Genomic DNA, 15,700 nt, shown 5'->3' on the forward strand with positions numbered 1-15,700 from the left:
TCCAGTTCCTCTATAACCGCGGGTACATAGTTAATTTTTGTAACCGTGTTATTTAACCGTTGGATTGTTTCAAAATACACATAATTGTCTCGAAATACACACTTTAATCTCAAATTTCATATATTATGTATCTTGATACAGTTTTAACAGTAAAATAATACGGTTATATAGATTAATTTTTATACCCGGTTATAGAGAAACCGGACTCATATGATAATCATATGTACTTTCAGTGGAATAATGCTAACACATTTGAAAAACTCGAATGTACTTATGTAGTTATGTACATTACTATCAGTATTTCTCCCTAAGAATTTTTTGACCCCCTCTACAGCATGAGCCCTTGCGAAATACTTGCCAGGGTACCATGCAGGATGAGCATTTCTCCTCACATAGTACATTATGCTCATTATCAAATTGAAATGTCTATTTGGTGTGTGAATAACTGAATAAGTATCATTGGCAAAAATCTTGGTTGAACAGAAAACTGCATTTTCACTGATATAACAGATTAACAGCAATGTTTCCAGAAAGACTGGAACTATATGTCTATATCACAAATATATCCCCTACATGGATACATGTTCTATACTTTGATACTTGTGTTAGTTGTGTATTATTAAAATGTGTAGAAAACCTTAGATGGATCTAAACAATTGTATAAGTTAAAGTTTACACAATTAACAATATCATTTCCAGCAATCCAGCAGTCATTGCCAAAGTTCACAAGGGTACCAATGTCCCAAGAAATTAAAATTAACACTTCACCAGAAAACATTCTTAAACGAACGTTCTTTAAAGTTTTTAGATTTTGGATAAAGTATTACCCCGACAAAATCTTGGCTTTCCCGAATACCAATTGGACAATTTTATCAAAGAATAATTAAAATATGAACCGAAGACTTTATTCTTAATAAAGTTCAAGAACCAAATCACAAAAATGCCTCCGGACCTGGTTTGACCGAAACCCGACCCAAACAAAATACTGTATGTAGCCCACAATGTAAGGGTAAGTTGAAAACTTGAAGTAACACCCGCCATATACAAACGGGTTCGGGTCACCCGATCCGAATAAGATCAAATTAACAGTACGTCCTGCAATCTTTCATAACAGAAAAAAAAAATATAAAAAAAGTCTAAAGTCTTTAACACATTACTTCTTCTGCACAGATTCCATTCATCCTCCTTTTTCTCTTTCTGTGCATTACCTCTCTATTATCCATCCTCAAAATCTCATCATTTTGATATATTTTTTTGGGCTTGTGAATATTTCTTCAGATCAGTCATTGCACCATTTCATATTTTTTCCCCATAAGATGGGGATGGATGCAATGGAGATAAGAGTTCAAATTCAAAAGGTTTTGATTTTTACAATGAAAACTAGCTATAGATCAGCTTGTGATCATCCATTTATATTGGGTATGTTATGTTTCTTTATTTTTCTATATAAATATCTTCCTAGTTTGTTTTTCTTTTTGGTTTCTTCATCACCTGTTATTATTTGTACTACTGTTCTTCTTGGAACTCTTTTGAGTTTTGGACATCCTTATATTCCTGAAATATATGATGAAGATGATGAAGAAGAAGATGTAATAAGGAATACCCGTCATCAGATTTCTTCTTTGAGAAGTGAGGGTGTTGGTGAAAGTGAACTTGTTGTTGAAAATGAGGAGAGTTTTGCTGTTGAAAGTCATGTAGATACTAGTAGAGGTATTGAAGTTAAGGAATTGAATGAGAAAGATTTGATCTTTTCTGAACAAGTACATGATGATGGTTTTGTGAGTAGTACTAGTTATGTGATTCTAGAAGGGGCGAAGCTGGTGATGGATGAGTTAGAAGAGGAAAAGCCGCTTATTGGAGGCAAATATGATGTTGAAGCTGAGAAGGAGATTGAAGGTGAAGAAGTGGAGGATTTTAGTGCTGTTCGGTATTCTGCGATATCGAAAGGAGAGGAGGAGAGTGAAGAGTCTTCTGATTATGATTCGGATTCTGATGGAGCTGAGAGTTCCTCTCCTGATGCTTCATTGGCGGATATAATGCCAATGCTTGATGAGCTTCACCCATTATTGGATACTGAGTCTTCTCAGACTGCTCATATATCCATTGATGACGATGTTGGCTTGGTAAGGTCTCATGGATCCAATGATGGATCAGGGGATGAGATTGAGCATGCGGAAACAGAAGATGAAGAGGAGCAACAAGGAGGCAAAGACGATGGAACTGAAGCGGTAGTAACATGGACAAAAGAGGATGAAAAGAATCTTATGGATCTTGGGAATTCTGAGCTGGAAAGAAACCGCCGGTTGGAGAGTTTGATTGCCAGGCGAAGGGCTAGAAAGAACTTTAGAGTGATGATGACTGAGAAGAATTTAATAGATTTGGATGGTGGTGATCCCCCATTTTCAATTGCACCAATATCGACTGCAAGGCGTAATCCTTTTGATCTTCATTATGATTCCAATGAGGGGATGGACTTACCGCCGATTCCTGGTTCAGCTCCTTCTATTATGGCAAGAAGAAATCCTTTTGATATTCCTTATGACCCACTTGAGGAGAGACCCAATCTTGCAGGAGGCAGCTTTGAGGAAGAATTTTTCACGGGCCATGAGAAGGATTTCAGAAGGTATGAGACATTTAATCTTGGATCTTCTTTCCTTGGAGAACCCAAGCAAGAGATGCCTAGAAGTAAGTTCAGACCCTTTTTCGTACCAGAACAGGTCCAATCAGAAGGGACGAGTTATCCCACTTTTCAAAGGCAAACAAGTGAAATAAGTGAATCTAAGATGAGTTTTGTTACTGAGACCGAATCAATTTCTTCAGCTTCAGACCATGATACTGACAAGAATCTCATACCACAAGAGTTATCTCAGCCAATACGCCATGTTGAACAAGAATTGTCTCAACCGATGCCCTATGCTGAAGGTGCTCCTGAGCTTGTTAAATTGGGAAGTTCATCCTCTGAAGAAGTAGACTTGGCGGAGATTGATGAAGAATATCATGGAGATGCTGATGCAGAAGAGCAAAATGGCCATGAAAGGGAATCCATTTCCCTGGAGATGGAATCCATAGCATCACCTACTGAATCCATCGTTACTGATGTTTACATGAAACCTGAAGTAATTGAAGAAAAGCAGACCGGGTTGGGTTCTTCCTCATCTGCTGAAGTGAATGATGTGATCTTTCATGAGGACACGAGTGAAGATGTTATGAATCAAGAGCCAAAAGGAGATGACACTATTGCTGACAACTCTACACAGCCATCTGGCCTGGAATCCAGTCTCAGGAGTGAAGTCGAAGAAACAGATGATAGTCATGCGAAAGAGCCTGTATATGATTGGAGTCCTTCAGAAATGGAGAAGACCCTCTCTGGCATTGCAATTATCGAAGAAGCTTTGAGTTATGTGGATAAAAGAGTTGTTACTTCTACTTCATCTCTAGTGTCAGACATGCCTATGGAGGCTGTGGAAGTAGGTTCAACTCCAGTGCAAGTGGAAAGAACCATTTCCTCCGTAAACGAGGAATTACTACCGCCCAAAGGTTGCATACGTGAGGAGACCGCCTCTGGCAGTGATGGGGTTTGCGCTGCATCATCACTTTTGCATGAAGTTGAGGAGAATGAATTCAAATCTAGAGAATTAACTCACGATTAGTGACTGTGATGTTATAAGAACTGAGTTTTCTGGCGATAATCAGAATGATGCTGATCTATATGCTCCAGTGGCGCCATCAGTGACTAAGGATGTTCCTTACGGCTCGGTTTCATCTTTATCACAGACTGAATTTGAAGATAAGAGTTCAGTGAGTAAGGAAGCAGATGTTGGACAGGATCCTTTCCACATGGTTGTTCCCCACTCCACTGTGGATGTGTTGGACCCTGAGGCTCCAGGAGTGCCATTTGAAGATTCAACTCATATTGTGTCGCAGATGTCACCACCTTTGCTGGAGAAAACAATAGTTCATTCATCAGCTAGCACTGATCATGCGGAACCTCAGGTACTAATCCAATTATTGAACATACTGAAAAGAAAGCATTAAATATGTCAATCTTGATGGGATATAAAACACATTAGTGAAGTAGAATGGTTTTGACTCCATTTATCTGTAACAACGATACAAACAGTGCAAACAAGTGTCATGCTGAGAATGCAGATGTGCTGACTCCTATAAACTTATATTTGTACACAAATTCTGAATAGAGTCTGCATCTTCTGATACATGACGACATGCGTTGACTCTGAAAACAGATGTACAGTTTATAAGGTTCTAACATTTTTTTATTTTTATTTATTTGGAATAGTGGAGTAGGTTAAGAGAAGTGCATAACTCCTCAATTTGTAGATTTTGGTTATGTTTCTCTAGTGTTAATTGCTTAGTTCAGTGTTTCTCACATGCTTGGTTTTGAATTTTAACTTACAAGGTTTTATCTTCTTCTGCTTCAGTTTTTTTTCAACCTTTTTGTTTTCCTTTGTCTTTTCATGTAATGTTGGGAGGTGGACTAATATGGGCTTCCTTTGATGCCCTTTGACGTAATATACGTCCAAAGTCGGGACTTTTTTTTTTTTTTTTGCTTTTGGAAATATTCACTATTATATACTTGATTGTGGCCAATGTAGATTGTTTCATTGTGAATCACTGCTTCTTATTTATATTTGACCTTTTATCGAAATGATTTTCTTGTGTTGGACTTCTTAGATTGCTGTATAATTGGTTGACATTGTCATGTACCCTCTTCAAGCATGAGAACCATCTAGTCCCTAATGTCATCCCTAATGTCATTTGTAAAATGTACAACCTACATGATTAACAATGGTTACTAATCTTATGTTATGCAGGAACCATCTAGTCCTGGGTCAGTCTCCAACAGTGAGGGCATTGCGGTTGATGATTATTCTGAGGTCGTCCAAGAGGACAATGGCAATGAGCTTTTGAATCAGTTTGCGTTAGTTTCTTCTCCAGCTTTGATCTCTTCGGAGATTTCTCATAAGCATCCCACGACACGTGAAATGCATTATGAAGATGACCAATATGATGAGATACAAAATATTACATACTCTGAGGTCTTCGAGCACTCAAGTGGTTCACAGGTAGACACTGGGGTTGAAGTAACTGACAAAGACTTCAATGTGGTTGAGGAAATCAATGAGATTGATGAAGGCTTGCTAACAGAACTGGATGCGGTTGGTGACTTTGGTGTTCACGAAATTGACGCGGACACAAACCAAAAAGAAAATCTGGTCATAGTAGAGAAGCAAGAGAGCCTTACAAATCCACAAGTTCTTCAAGCTTATTCTTCTGAAGATGTTGAAGGGGATTCCCACAGTACCCAAGACTCAATGGAGGCACTTATAGATCCACAAGATCTTGAATCAAGATCTGTAGAAGAAAATCAGGAAATGTATTCGAGTCCGAAAAAGTTCTCAGTTGATAAAATGGAAGAGCAGCTGAAAATAACTGAATGTGAGGATGGGTCCGTGGAAGTTTCAGCAGAGTCATTGGATTCGGCTATTGAAGTCAAGTCAGACTTCGAAGAACTCATGGATGAAAGTATTGGAGCTGGTGTCAAAGAGTCAATGACAGAAGCCAAAGAAACATGTGAGGCTTCAAGCTTGAGCACAACAGATGAAAGTAAGAAAACTACAGGACTAGATGCAATTGGTAGCTTCAGTATTGAAGAACTTGAAACACATACAAATGGAACAGAAAATGTGTTGGTAGCCGAGGTCGAAGAGAGCCTTACGGAGATAGACGTTCTTCAAGCTGATTCTTCCAAAGATGTTGAAGAGGATTCCCGCAAAATCCAGGAACCAATGGAGATGCTTCTAGATACACATGATCTTGAAGCAAGATCTATAGAAGTGCAATTGATACCTGAGGAACCCTTGGTATCTAACCAGCTGAAACCACCTGAATGTGTGGACGGGTCAGAGGAAACTGCAGTAAGGGTATTGGAGTTGGCTACAGAGGAAACTGCAGTAAGGGTATTGGAGTCGGCTACAGAGGTTGAATCTGATTCCAAACAATATATGGCCAAAGATTCTAGAACAAGTGTAAAGGAGTCGAATGCCGAAGTCAAAGACGAACATGAGGCTTCAGGCTCGAGTAGAACAGACGGAATGGAGAAAGCTGGACCTGATGCAGTTCGAAGCTTCAGAGATGAACAATCGGAAACAAACACAATTCAAACAGATTATGTGTTCGTGGCTGGAGAGCAAGGAACACTTACTGGAGTACAGGTTCTAGAAAACAGTTCATATAATGATGTTGAAAACGGCTCCTACAAAACCAAGGATTCAGTGGAGGCATCAGCTTCTTCACTTGGTATTGAAGAAAGATTGGAAGGAGAGAAACTGATTTCAGTGTATAAATTGGATGACCAGCTGATAACAGCTGAATCTGAGGAACCTTTGTGCGAAATTATAGATAAGGTAAAGGAGTCATCTATAGAGGTGAAACCAGATTCTGAAGCATTCCTGGCTGAAGAAACTAAACCGAGTTTCAAAGAATCAATTTCTGAAGTTGAAGAAGCACATGAGGCTTCAAGCTCGAGCACAACAGTTGTAAAGAAGAAGAAAAAAGGTTCTGGCAACCCTAGCTCGAGCTCGAGCTCCAGTTCCAGCTCCAGCTCCAACTCCAGCTCTAGCTCAAGTGATTCTGATTAAGAGGGGAAAAGTAAAACCTTGGTTACTTCTTTTTTTCCTCGACATTTATCCACAAGTGCAATTGATTTTGTGATTTTCCAGTTTGGGTTGCTGGTTTAGGTTTCGGTAATGGTTTGTGTTTTGTCTAGGTCTCTTTCTGGGAAAGGGGTATTGCGATTGATTGTTTTAAGAATAGCGTGTTGGATTTGGCTCATTGATGGAGCAGTGAGTGTGGATTTTCTTCCCCGTATTTTTTATGAGTTTGGGATGAGGTACAATGGAAGAGCATATATAATGCTTGCATATTGTAAATGATTTTTTGCAATGTAGTTATATATGATTTGAATGTGTAAACTTTGTTCAGATGTTTAATTGTACTTTTTCCCTTGTTTAAGTCAGAACGTTCAGTTCTTAAGTAGGCCACTGTACTGTGATGTCTTCCAATCAGAAGCCTCCTAATTATTCATGATGGAGGAGTAACTTATTCTTCTCTCTTGCTCTGCCCTTATTGAATTTCAATCAGGTTCTAAGGAACTTCTACAACCCTTGCATTTTTTCGGTTGTAAGTAGAGGAGCAAAGAGTGTATCAGTAATTGCAATGGAATGATTGCCAGCTTGTGAGTTTTAGTTTCAGCTTCCATTGCCTGTGTTCCTGAGATGGGATTGGATGTTTACTTATTATTTAATTTGCTAATTCGTATTACACATTTTTTGCATTTGCCAAGCCTGATTGAATCGTAACTTAAGATGAAAATTCTAAAAGCATTTCCATCAATTGCACATTACATATATCCGAAAAGCTAGTGTGCGCAGGGTGTACCCATGCGCAGGCATCTGGCCACTCATATAGGCAGGGGATTTGTGTGTATTGCAACAAAAAATACTGTCAACAACTCTCATTCTTGCGCACACATACATCGTGATGCGCCTTAGATACCCTCTGCATATATCATGTCACTACGCCCATGAAAACGCAGAAAAAAATTGACAAATATAATAGTCAAAAGGAAAGGTAAAATCCGCCTACAATTTTGTGCTATATTCTCCAATTTGATAAATTTCTGCAACAAAATTAGAACTTGGTAATTGGATCGTCCGATTCCCCTAATTGTGTACAACAAGTATAGAAGTGTAAGTTGATAATTATTATGACTTTGCATAAGTTTATAATTTAAAAAGATCAGAATTACACAACGAAGCTGGAATAGCTCAGTTGGCTAGAGCGTGTGGCTGTTAACCACAAGGTCGGAGGTTCGACCCCTTCTTCTAGCGTCGCCTTTTTTTTTTTTTTTTTTGTTACTCATGATTTTTTTGGATAATTTACTGATTTAGATTTACGTTTCAGTTTTACTCTGTATACTGATTTACGTTTTAATCTTTCTTTCTTTCTTTCAAAATTGTAAATTTTTAAGTCAATATCAAGAACTAATCAAGTTCAAGGCCTTTGTATAAACTAATGGCTGATGCTCAAAATCCACCAAATTCAACTTATGATAACACTATAGTAAATTACATACTAACCGCACCCTATCATAGTCCTATTTTCATTTTAATGACATTTTATTAAAATGGAAGTAAATAATTTATTACTGCTTGAACCATATTGTAGAGGCTAGAAGCTACATAAAACTATAAAAGTATAAAACTGTTACAATGCTTCAGTGAAAACATTACATAGCTAGAGCACTGAGGCTTACAAACCCTGAAATAAAACTACCTAAATAAATAAAAAAGTGACTAGCGGCCATAACCAAGACCTACAACTAAACTCATATCCTCTATTGCACAAGGGTACGTCCATCAGTATCATACCATCACAAAGCTTTGACATCTGATACCACTGCTCTTCATTTGTGCGCTTGCCCTTAAAAGCTTAAAAAGTTCTCTGCCAGTTCAGCAGAACATGCTCAACGAAGGTGGTAACGCTGTGGGACGCTTAGACCAACTCCAACAACTCGATGGAGAAATGGAGGATAAGGAATTGAGCTCCACTTGTTACAAGAATGGGACACCACTTGAAATGGAATCTGTGGAGAGTTTGTACTACTTTTCCTAAATGACAAAACACATATCCATGTAAGAAAGATGGACGCTGGTGAGACTGGAGTCTGGACTCTGTAGGAGTGGGACACCACCAGTGTGAGCGGAGAAAGCTGACGGTGAAGAAAGCATTTGTTAGATTTTGCACAGGGAAAGACAGTTTTTTTAGTCTATTGCTAGTGGCTTAGGAAATTACTCTGAAGGGCTTGGAAATCCTCTAAATTGGTTGGTGGATGTACATGAGGATTCTTAGAAAACTAAGTAAAGACAAGAAAAAATATATCGCAAAAAGAACAAACTATAAACACTTTCAACCTTTGATTATTTTTGTCAAATATGGAGAAGTTCAGTTCTCAGAACTACAATATCATGTTTTTCGGTGCCCTGATGACGCCATTAATACTCCTACAGCCACTATGAACATGACCAACATGCTTACAAGCAGCACATACGTTCTTCTTGACGATCTCCTGTACTCTCCAAATAGAAGTACTCCCCAAAAGGTGCTAACAAGTGGAAGTGCCTGATAGAATCACAAAGAAATTTAGAAAACTGATCAGCAACATAGTTCTAATCTTGAAAGTAACTCTCGACTTGAAATTTTGGAAACGTGTAAAAACAATATAATATTTCTTTGTCATTTCTTATGTGCTCACATGATCACATCAAGCAAAAAACCTATCCACATATGTAATCCAACAAATAGCTGGTAATGGGCTTGCTCTAAAACAAATCTACGAAGAAATGTTTTTTAGCATTCCTACCACCAAAAACAAGGACGCACACAAACCTGAACAGCATCAGCAGCTGCATATCCTGCAGCTTGACCTCCCATGAACTGAAGACCATTCCCAAACCCACACAAGAGACCAGCCAAAAGAGCCCACTGTCGGCCCTTCCAATCTGCTAGATAAGCTTTAAAGGAAGATCTTGGCAAGTTCAGCATGGGATGGAAAAGGAAAGTGATGTTTAGAACGATTGCAATGACAAAACAAGAGACTGAGAAGTAGAAAAATGCAGTGTAGACTACTAAATGAGGAACCCCTTCTTCTAGTGTGTGCCATTGGTCATTTGTTGCAAGGTTGAATGCTGGTGAAAAAAGTGAGAAGCAAAGGCCAGCAAAGAAAGTCAATCCAAGCCCAATCAATGTGCTCTTGCCAAATACCTATACAATTGCAAATTCTCATCAATAGAAAGCAGTGTCCATAAGGCATAGATTTACAACACAATGAAACTGAACATATCTCTACATGCTTACAAAGTTACAAGCATAAAAGTTCATGCAACGTTCATGCTTTCAATATTTACTTAAAGAAACACAATTCCACACTCCATGTGTGTGTAGGCAAACTCACCAATAAATGAGCTCATACAAAAATGATATTTTGACATTGTACTATACAAACCTTAATGGCTCTTTCCTTCTCAAGTTGTATGAGAAACTCTGCTGTCCCTACTTTTGCCTCCTCTTTTTGCTCACTGGCACTTTCCAAATCGCCTGTATCAACAGTACTTCATTTTTCAGAACTATCCCTAAAGTTGCGAAATCAAGACCAACAGATTTTACGGACCTTTTTTTGGACGATCATCCTCATTCCCAGACTTATTTATGGTCCTGTAAACAGTACATGAGTCGTATTATGTCTATAACTATGTAAATGAACAAATGACTGAACTCCGACAAAATAAAAAGGCCCAAATAAAAATATCTTGAAAAACATTTCCTTCTGACAATTCATAAATGCAGAGAATGAAAAAAATGAGATGGCAGAAGGAAAAGAAAAGAAAAGAAATTTTTGATGAAAGGATATCATTCTGTACAAAAGAATAGTGAACATAGACACTTTACCCAAATCCATTAATGTCATTATGCTGCACTGCACTAAGCTTTGCCTTATTATCCACTGCATTGGAGTAGTGCACAGTGGATCCAAGACAAACTGCAATGACGAAACATCCTACTCCTGTGAAAAGAATCTCAGCTTTATTGATTCGGTCGTCTAAGAAGTAATTCAAAGTTGTTCCTGCGATAATCAGAGTGCAGCAAGATGTATATTTAGCTACGCTCACTTCTAAAACTAAATCTCTGAAAGACTAACATCTACTATAAGGTAGAACTCTACAAAGTTTCAGTTTGGTTTCACACAATTATACCTATAACAACAGTTATGCTACACGTGACCACCTCTGTCACGGATAGACCAACAAAAGCCCAAGCATACTGTGTAGCTAGATTTCCAAGGCTGAGGAAGACCCCTCCTGCCATTGCGAACATAACACATGGCCAGTTGTACTGCATCAATGTATTTAAGAATTTACAACCATTATGTGATGCAGAGTATGGGGATATAAGTATGAAAAACAAATGAGAGAAGGTTAGAACTTGAAGAATAGTTATAATTAATAAGTTTTATGAACGCCAAGTGGGTTGTCAAACCAGTAGACATCTCCATCTCATCACATAAGATTTAATATGAAAGCATCTTTCATGAGAATTTTGGCTGTTGGTCTCTAAGCCGTCTTAACTTGATTAAGTTCAGAGGAGAAAAAGAGATGACATGAAATTTATCACATACCAATTTAGATTAACAGAGATGTTGTCAACAAGGTAATATTGGCAACTGAAGATAAAAAAAATGACTGTTGTTGTTGTTGTTGTTGTTGTTGTTGTTGTTCTTTCTTATACAGGATTTCATTACCATATGGTGGAATATGAAATAAGCATTAGACTGACTTAATTCAAAGAATGGTCACGTAGCAGCTTAAGTGTTGAAAATGGATAAATATTTCCACTTTTAATATGGAGATGAACAATTCAAAATTTAAATTATGATGGTAATTACGCACTTTTACATGCAAATATTATACGATGCCAAGGTCGATATTTCAAACATTAAAGTGCTTTCACACCAAAAATTGATGATTTAAGGTATATCCACTCAAAATTTCTTATGTTGTTAAAGAAAAAGATGAGATCATCTGAGGAGATATTCCCAAGATAGGGATTGTCCTAGTCAACCAATTTCTTACGTCTTCTGGATCACCAGATAACATAGCTAAGGGGTAAGTTAAGGAATTCCAATTAGATCACCAAATAATCCATTCCAATTGGAAGATCACCAAATAATCCATTCAGTAGGGAGGGAGGGCATACTTAACCTTGGAATGTAAGCCCATTCCCCAAAACCTGTCCTCATTCCATATATTTGATCCATGGCAATTTTCCAAGTCACTGAGTGTTACAAGAGATGATGCTTGGGTTATGGGCATAATTAACCTAAAGGTAGTGTAAGCCCATTCTTCCAACACAGTAAACAAAAATTTTCTTCAACCAACAGAGTAAAGGGTTCATGTTAAACTACTATTTTAGGTTATAATTAGTAACTCACTTGCGAAAGCTGTGTTACGAAATTCGGCTTAGAAGGAGTACTTTCACCGATCTGACCAAAGGTTAAAGCAATGATCACCGCGGCCAAAAGATTTGTGATTGAGTAATCAAGATAAGTGTGTTGTGGAAGCCGACCCCGTCTCTCCAAGAGAGTCATAATAGCTGGCCAAGTGCCTAAGCATAGCAGGGCAAGCAGCATACATGCTATAGCACCTCCTTTACTCTCCACAACATACATCTTCAATCCTCTATGCAAAATGTCCTCTAGCGAACGATTAGCCAAAGAAGGGAATCCAACCAAATCCTGCAAAACTAGAGCCTGTCAGATTCTGACGGTTATAACCGCGTGTTAGATAGTTTTGAACAATCAACATAGAATATTTTCCATTACTAGACAATAGATATATTAAAAAATACCTTGAAAAATGAAAACTGAAGAATGAAAGCAATCTCTGGGCATCCAAACATTAACAAGAATAAGCATATAGATAGACAGATGCATTGACTTTTTATTTTGCTTTGCTTTGGTAGAAGCTTTTAAGTTTGGGGAGACTTCTACAAACAGATAAATAGAGCTCACCCCTTGTGCTAATTGAAGAAATAAAGAAACTAGAAATCATAACATCCAAAAAAGTAGTCTAGTTAGAGAAACCATACGTACCAGATTCCTCATTTCTCAATGAACAGAAGAATATGTAAAATACAGTGAGAAAACAGTAGTCTAAAATGTTAGAATCTGACAAGTGTTGACTTTTTGCTATTACCTAAAAAAGGATGTGTTAGAGATGAGTACAGTTATTAGATTTCAACTAAAAGTAGTGTACACCCAAGAAACGATTGAAGAGAACATAATGAAAGTGACAAAATGAATGATAACAGAGTTACCAGAAACAAATTCTGTTACCTGGAATCCCGAGATTCATGGGGATTTTTGTCACCTGGAATCCCGAGATTCATGGGATTCCCTGTGATCATTGGAATCTCTTTTAGATTCTATATTGGCGGTACAGCCAATCAGATACACCTTTTACGCAACCAATAGTAGCTTCTTTCATAGAGTCACATTAAAAAACACTAGAAATTATTCATGTGCTTTGCACGTGCGTACATTTGCCTGATTTTTTTTCTAATGTTGCTTTATCGTTAGGGCGTAGAGCCCAAACAAAAAATTAAAAACAGAATTGAACAAATTTTTGTCCCACAAAAACATCAAAGTTCTGGCTCAGACGGCTAACATTATACACGTGTCCATAAAGCACCAGTGGTTAGAACCGAGTTACAGCTTAAACGGCTCACTCGCCCAGGCCACTTCTAAGTAGGGGAAATATCCTAAACAAAGGCAAGAAAAGTGCTCATTCTTCTCAATCCATGCAAAACACTCAATTTTGACAAATTCAACAAAAAATAGACACTTTTGCTCTTTCCCATTTCTCTCTCCAACAGAAACAAACACTCTCTCTCCTACAGAAAAAATACTTCTCTCCTCTCTCCTTGTCCCCCTGATGTGACCTTGTCTCATTGTTACTACCATACGATTTTCTTTAGATTTGTGTGCTATTTTTGAACCGTTGGATCACAATAGAGTCAAGATTAAACATCAATCTTTCTTCTCCAACACTCATCCTTCTTTTTATCTAACACTTCTCACGCACAGTATACACACTGTAAATTAAGAAGCAATTAAGTGCAACAACATCAGCAACTTATAGCAAATTAAGGACTATTCTGAAAACTTATTTACATAATATGAAACTTAATTACAACAATTCGAACAAGTTCAAAATGTTAAACAACCATAACATCCATAACATCCATAACAAAAGAAAGCAAGCAAGATTTAAAGAAATAATGACTTAATCTCTAATAGATAGTTTCCTTACAAGCTCACTAACATTGTCGACATTGCATTCTATTTGCATTTTGACCGGACCATCAATGGTGACTTTCAAATGGCTTTCATGAACTGGTCCTTCTCCAGTAGGTTGTTTATCCTTATCCTCACTTGTTTCACCTGGCAAATCAATCCATCTAAAACCTCTGCACCATTCACCATTGTCGATACTAACCTTGCATGACAGATACCTTTGCCCCAGACTCCACTCCTGTTTACTGACACCATACCTCATACTTGTATTGAAGCATCTTGGACACTTAAGTTTTGCCCATGGACAGTTGATTTTCCAATGGCCAGTTGACCCACACCCAAAACACTTGCTATTTTCGGTTAATGTTGAATCCATAGTTTCTTTAGTAGCACTAGAACCTTCTCCCCCACCCATTTGTTTGAGAGACAGTAAAGAGAAATATATACAAGTCTGCTGGGTGAATGAGCACGAATATAGAGAAAAGGTTTTCCTCCTAAATGGTTTTCCGCCAATATGGTATTGTTCTTATACATATACATCTATTGCAACTGGCATACTGCATTGCAGTAACAATCAGCAACTCGTTGAAATCACTTAGAAAAAGCAAAAACATTAGAGTGCCGTAAAACAATTGACACGTACATAAGCATGTTGGCGGAAAAAACATAAGGGCACTTGGTATGGCAGGAAGCCCATTACTGTATTACCGTGACAAAGTGTCCTAATTGACACGAGTAATCTTAACCCGATTAAAAATAAAATTACAGGTTCAATCTTAACTAACAAAAAAAAAAAAAAAAAAAAAAAAACCCTAAATAACTTTCTAAGCGAAATTACAACAATTACAATTCAAAAAATTCCCAAAATGAGAAAGCTTAATCTCACATGTCGTTCATCTCTAGATAAAATACATAAACTGTTCAAGAGTTTTAGTCAGGAGGAGAGAGAAGATTTTCAGAAATCGTGTTTTTCTAAATTTCTAGACATTCAAGAGAATTTGCACATGACGACTACTCTGGTTTGTGCTTTAATGGAGCACAAGGTTAGTAGACTCTATAATCGAATCGGCAACAAAGATCTGGAGTTTAAGAAGAGTGACGTGGCTTTGATAATGGGTTTAAGTGTCAAGCCAGTTGCTAACTCTTTCTACACTAGAGACGTGAAGATACCATCAGACTTTCGAGCAAGGTATTTCAATGGAATTTCTGATTCGTGAAAACCAAATCTTGGAAGCCAGAGAACTATCCAAATCTAGTGAAGATAAAGCGGACATATTTCGACTTAATCGTTTGTATGTTTTATTTCAAATTGTAATTCCTGGTTCTTCTAGGACAATAGATGGAAGATTTATTGATCTTGCGGTCGATTTAGATGCATTTGATAAGTTCCCCTGGGGAACTCCCTTGTTTGAGATGTTGGATGACTCTTTGGCTATGTTTGGCAACATGAATTACCCAACCTGTAGAGGAATAAGACCCTGTATATCAGGTCTTAGTGTTTGGTCCCGTCCATTTTATGAATTGGGGCCACAACTAATGAGTTATAAACCGAGGTAGATTGTGAAACCAGAAAAAAAGCGTGTATAGTGGATCTTTGGATTTAGGTGAGATAACGTAATACACAAGAGAAATACAGGAGAGAGAAAACATCATTTTATTATTCATTCAAGTTATACACTCAAAAAATTAAGCCTTCTTCTTCACCTACTCATTTTCTTCTCTCACAAATTTCTCCCTTTACCTTTCCAAATTAAAATTAGAAATCATATT

General features: G+C 37.6%; 2 protein-coding genes and 1 non-coding gene across 8 annotated transcripts; 2 read left to right on the forward strand and 1 right to left on the reverse strand.

The window, feature by feature from the left end:
* Positions 1–1,165: 1,165 nt before the first annotated feature.
* On the forward strand, positions 1,166–6,992 carry LOC147480072 (uncharacterized). Its single transcript, XM_086576696.1, is given in 3 exon segments — positions 1,166–3,639; positions 3,641–3,993; positions 4,833–6,992. Coding segments are annotated over 3 exon segments (4,503 nt in total). The 5' UTR covers positions 1,166–1,316; the 3' UTR covers positions 6,660–6,992.
* Positions 6,993–7,836: 844 nt separating this feature from the next.
* TRNAN-GUU (transfer RNA asparagine (anticodon GUU)) lies at positions 7,837–7,910 on the forward strand. The gene has a single exon. It is a non-coding gene; the product is annotated as a tRNA-Asn (tRNA).
* A 338-nt stretch (positions 7,911–8,248) lies between these two features.
* On the reverse strand, positions 8,249–13,137 carry UPS5 (ureide permease 5). Of its 6 annotated transcripts, XR_015204692.1 has the most exons (9): positions 12,484–12,688; positions 12,068–12,370; positions 10,833–10,971; positions 10,528–10,702; positions 10,250–10,293; positions 10,085–10,176; positions 9,469–9,843; positions 8,994–9,201; positions 8,249–8,791 (listed from the first exon to the last, which is right to left on the reverse strand). XR_015204692.1 is itself a non-coding variant. In XM_086577607.1 (8 exons), exons 2-8 carry the CDS (start codon positions 12,302–12,304, stop codon positions 9,046–9,048), a joined length of 1,218 nt encoding a protein of 405 aa, XP_086433733.1. In that variant the 5' UTR covers positions 12,305–12,370; positions 13,005–13,137; the 3' UTR covers positions 8,975–9,045. The 6 variants fall into 6 exon arrangements, 5 of the variants coding, with proteins under 5 accessions (XP_086433733.1, XP_086433731.1, XP_086433732.1 ...); XM_086577607.1 differs by lacking the exons at positions 8,249–8,791; positions 12,484–12,688 and adding an exon at positions 13,005–13,137 and having other exon boundaries at positions 8,975–9,201; XM_086577605.1 differs by lacking the exons at positions 8,249–8,791; positions 12,484–12,688 and adding an exon at positions 12,971–13,124 and having other exon boundaries at positions 8,975–9,201.
* Positions 13,138–15,700: the final 2,563 nt, after the last annotated feature.

The sequence above is a fragment of the Coptis chinensis genome, chromosome 8, assembly GCF_015680905.1.
Source record: "Coptis chinensis isolate HL-2020 chromosome 8, ASM1568090v1, whole genome shotgun sequence".
NCBI lineage: Eukaryota > Viridiplantae > Streptophyta > Magnoliopsida > Ranunculales > Ranunculaceae > Coptis > Coptis chinensis.

Bases quoted from the DNA above. Each gene is read 5' to 3' on its own strand.
- UPS5 (XM_086577603.1), bottom strand. From the start codon at position 12,534: ATGTTTGGATGCCCAGAGATTGCTTTCATTCTTCAGTTTTCATTTTTC. The intron at 12,371-12,483 runs GTATTTTTTAAT...CTAGTTTTGCAG, and splicing joins TTCAGTTTTCATTTTTCAAG to GATTTGGTTGGATTCCCTTC. The intron at 9,844-10,084 runs GTTTGTATAGTA...GCAATTGTATAG, and splicing joins AGAAGGAAAGAGCCATTAAG to GTATTTGGCAAGAGCACATT.